The following is a 4,102-nucleotide window of genomic DNA, read 5'->3' on the forward strand; positions in this document are numbered from 1 at the left end:
CTGCTGTGCTATGGACTACGCAGCGATCAATCTTATTGCTGCATGAGAAGGGGCGATGTCATGCCGATCAGAACAACTGGAAGACGACTCTATCTCAGTACCTCCTCTCTGACGACATGCGCCTGCTTCTCAGTGACATGGACGTTTTACCTGAAATGGGTGTCGAACCAATATTGATGCAAAATATCACTTACGGTTCATTTCTCGCACCCGAACACGACGTTGTCGCCTTCACTGAGTTGTAAGTCATCCACTACAGTAGCTGCGTGAAGGCGCTTGCTGCCAAGACAGGTAAAGTTTGGGATGTCTGGAAGATACGACGGTGCGTGTGATCGCATGTTGCCGAGAAACTCCAACCTGATGCGACGTCTCGCAGATATCCACGCGCAGTGCAAAATAGTAGACCCAATACAGCGTATGAGTATGGAGGATGTGCTGCTAGGCTATTCACGTGTGTTTATAAGCATGTATGGTGAACAACACTTTCTAGAAAAACACAACGATACAAGGGCATATTGGCATATGGTCGAATTAAAATCAACGCATTGCAACAGCAAAATAGTATTTACTAAGAAATATTGTAAGAGTTCATGCTATTCCTGTACAGGCGAATACATATTTACTAAGTTCACAATATATTTCTATACAGCGGCAGGCTAATATAAAAACGAGTTAATACGTGCATTTTCTCCTGGATTTAACGACATTCCCTCTGTTCGAATAACAAGGAAACCTCTGTTACAAAATCTCTAGGGACCAATCATGCGTATGCAGGACGGTTTAACTGTCTTTAAGCTTTCTATGGAAGTGAAGTTATGCAAATTTTTTGTTTATGTGTATGAGGATGCAATACGTTATAAATTATACGTTATGAATAGAGAAACTCCTGGTTTACTACGCAACATCTCTACCCGATTATATTAATTTCATTGCCTATGTCAGCTGCCGCTCGTCTGCTTGCTCCTGACTTAAGGACTGAATGTATTGTTCTGCATATCGGGCGTCACCTAGCTCATAGTATTCCACAGCAAACTCCTGCGTTATCTCACAGACGCCAATCAGCTGCACTACAAGCGGATTTGGTTGCAGCAACTGGTAGTTTGCCAGTGCTTGTTTATGCACTATCTTATTCTTGGCTATAGGAAGTTGCATCAGCACGATCTTATGCCTTTTAAAAGTAGCCTGAAATACTTTCTGCAAAGTGAAATGAAATAATGCATTAGTTTAGTAAACACACGGGACACGTGACACGTCTATGTAACGTCTGTGACAGAACATAATTACACTTCGTCTCCTTATAATATATCTTGTTAATATTAATACGGTACAGATGAAGTTATCGTGAGTTTTTCTTAAAACATCTTCAACGGTGGCAAACCTTCTAAGAAGGAGAGGAAGCGAGTTAGTTGTTTCTAGGTCGCAACGGAGAGAGTTGACGTGTTTGACAGCCACACTATTATAAGGGCGAGCCGGTGCGAGAGTAAGTGTAAGTGAATTACGTGTTTAATTTAGATGTGATAGTACAAGATGTTTATCTTTATTTAAATTCATCAGTGGTCCTTCTTCCTTGTCCTGAATTTATTGCACATTTTTCTTCCCGCATAGCCTAGTCTGTGTGCAACCAACTAACCAACCACGCCTACATAGCACAACGGGCCACGGATCGGGAGTGACATACACAAACAACCGACAATTATCTATACTCTACAGTTTACCTTGTAAAGTCCAATAGATTTTATTAATCTCGTTACGCCAAGGTCACTCAACTCCTGACAATTGAGCCATTTTCGACAGACGTGCATTCCTTGCAGAGCAAACTGTCCGTGCTCGCAGCATGGCTGATTCTCCAGTGTTCCTCCTGAGCGGACGCATGCTTGCAAACTCTACATACACGATTAATCTAATGTTCAGCTGGCATAGAACACACATTACAATACTTTTATAATATATAGGTGACTTATATAACGTTGAAATTTGGCGTATGTTACAGCTTTTGATTGGCTTACCTGATGCTTTGCTTTAGATGTCGATACTGAGGCATTCAGCGAGGACAAAACTTCTCTGGTCAGTAGGCCTGCGGATTCCTTTCCTACGACGACAGTTCTTACGTCTAGCTCGTGACCTGCAGGAAATCATGATGTAGTAATTGTTAAGATTGTGGAAAGGCTAAACGGACTAAACTGACGTCCTTCGTTTGTTTGCACGTTTAGCGTTAACTGACATCAACAGATCGAGCTATCATTTGAAAAATCTCACAAGTGAACGCAAACTTAGACGATACATGAGCAGAAACTACATCCAACCAGTAAATGTAGTAATGGTGGACCGGGACACATGAATTACTATAGGATTGGGTATAGCGTTCTATGCTCTGATAAAATACGAATATTTAGGCTTAATTAAGCTTCAACGATTTAGCAAATATGTGATTCTCGAGAATATTTCAAACGATGTATAATATCATTTAGAAAGATAACTAGTGTGGGTTTGATACTACTGCTGCCACTATTGGTCTAGTACTGCTATGGTCAAGGGTGGTGGAGATGGACCTGAACGACCTTAACCCCTCCGCGTCGGAGACCTTATCCGCTGTGTCGGGAAATATCTGGTGCCACCCCTGCGGCCCTGCCCACGACGCTATTGCTGCTGCTATTGTTTTTGTTAAAGCCGCTGCCATCGTCGTTGTTGTCGTTTCTTTATCAAGCAGGAGTCGTGACGGATTTCTAATTTCCCGTGATAACTATATTAGGTACTACAAGAACGAACTCTGTCTGTCTGCCTGCTATGGCTGCTATGCATTCCGCCGTTTACTGGTTTAGGATACCCAAATTTCCCAATTGTTATGTGATCACCAGTATGGGCGCATGAGCACATTTATAAGGATACGCTAAAAAACGACTATTTAAAAGCAAGTGAAATATGAAAAGTACGAACGCTTCGAAATGGCTGTTGTTGTCGTAGCGCGCTATGCATGTTGGTATGGCTCGCAGCGCATTCTGCGATAGCGTGCGCTAACGAAATTAACCAACGTAACTGAACGTGCCTAATCATAGTAGACTGAGCGGTTCGTTATGACAGAAATGCTGGCAGGTTTCCGTTTCGGTTTTGCTTTCGATGTCATGCGTAAGCTGGTGCCGGTGTTTCTCGATTGCCACTGTGTCTGTATGGTGTACGGTTTGTCAAATTAGTCCAACCATATGTCGGTTTACAAACACACCATCTTTTCCACCAACCATACACATTGTAACGTACGGTGGCGCAGAAGGCTCATCACAAATACAAATCCCACAACACAAATACAAATCCCACAACACAAATACAAATCCCGCAACACAAATGCAAATCCCGCAACACAAATGCAAACGTCACAGCACAAATACAAACGCCACAACACAAATGCAAAATCCCACAACACAAATGCAAACGCCACAACACAAATGCAAAATCCCCTGCCCGCGCCCGCCTGTACTGTCTGTACTGGGCGCATTGTATACAGCTGTTAACCCCCCCCCCTCCGCACACACACTATCACGCTATATATGGCCGGTAGGAAAGTGTATTTACCTATCATATCTCGCGAACTATATGAGTTACGTTTCTAGAATTCTACATGCATAATGATACATGTCTTAGCAATAACCTCTGTGAGTGTCGAGTTTATTGACGCACGATTAGTCTAATTAATTAGCTGTAATTCACGCGCGGTAATGCCCATATGCTTATACAGGCATAGTAGGCGTATGGCCGGTAGGAAAGTGTATTTACCTATCATATCTCACGAACTATATGAGTTACGTTTCTAGAATTATACATGCATGATGATACATGTCTTAGCAACAATCTCTGTGAGTGTCGATTTTATTGTAGGACGATTAGCCTCATTAATTAGCAAATATGCACGCGTCACGCGTTGGCTCTTTCTAACACCGCCATCAATAAACTCAATCTTCACAGAGATCATAGCTATTAGCGTTACCGCGCGTATGTTGAACAGTGATACAGGGAGGAGGTCGCGGAGGAGGGGGAGAACGTGGGGGAGGAGGTGGAGGAGGAGGAGGAGGAGGTGGGGGAGGGGGTGGAGGAGGAGGAGGATAAGGAGAGG

The 4,102-nt window shown here is 43.1% G+C and overlaps 1 protein-coding gene across 1 annotated transcript in view; it reads right to left on the minus strand.

Moving 5' to 3' along the window:
• Nucleotides 1-4,102, minus strand: part of LOC106813637 (protein O-mannose kinase-like) — a 20,186-nt gene that overhangs the window by 11,738 nt on the left and 4,346 nt on the right. The window contains exons 2-3 of the mRNA XM_014817828.1: nucleotides 2,007-2,122; nucleotides 1,716-1,883 (exon numbers count right to left, since the gene is read on the minus strand). Coding sequence (XP_014673314.1) covers nucleotides 1,716-1,883; nucleotides 2,007-2,122 — 284 coding nt within the window. The remainder of the gene's footprint in view (nucleotides 1-1,715; nucleotides 1,884-2,006; nucleotides 2,123-4,102) is intronic.

The sequence above is a fragment of the Priapulus caudatus genome, unplaced genomic scaffold (assembly GCF_000485595.1).
Source record: "Priapulus caudatus unplaced genomic scaffold, Priapulus_caudatus-5.0.1 Scaffold24, whole genome shotgun sequence".
Lineage (NCBI taxonomy): Eukaryota > Metazoa > Priapulida > Priapulimorpha > Priapulimorphida > Priapulidae > Priapulus > Priapulus caudatus.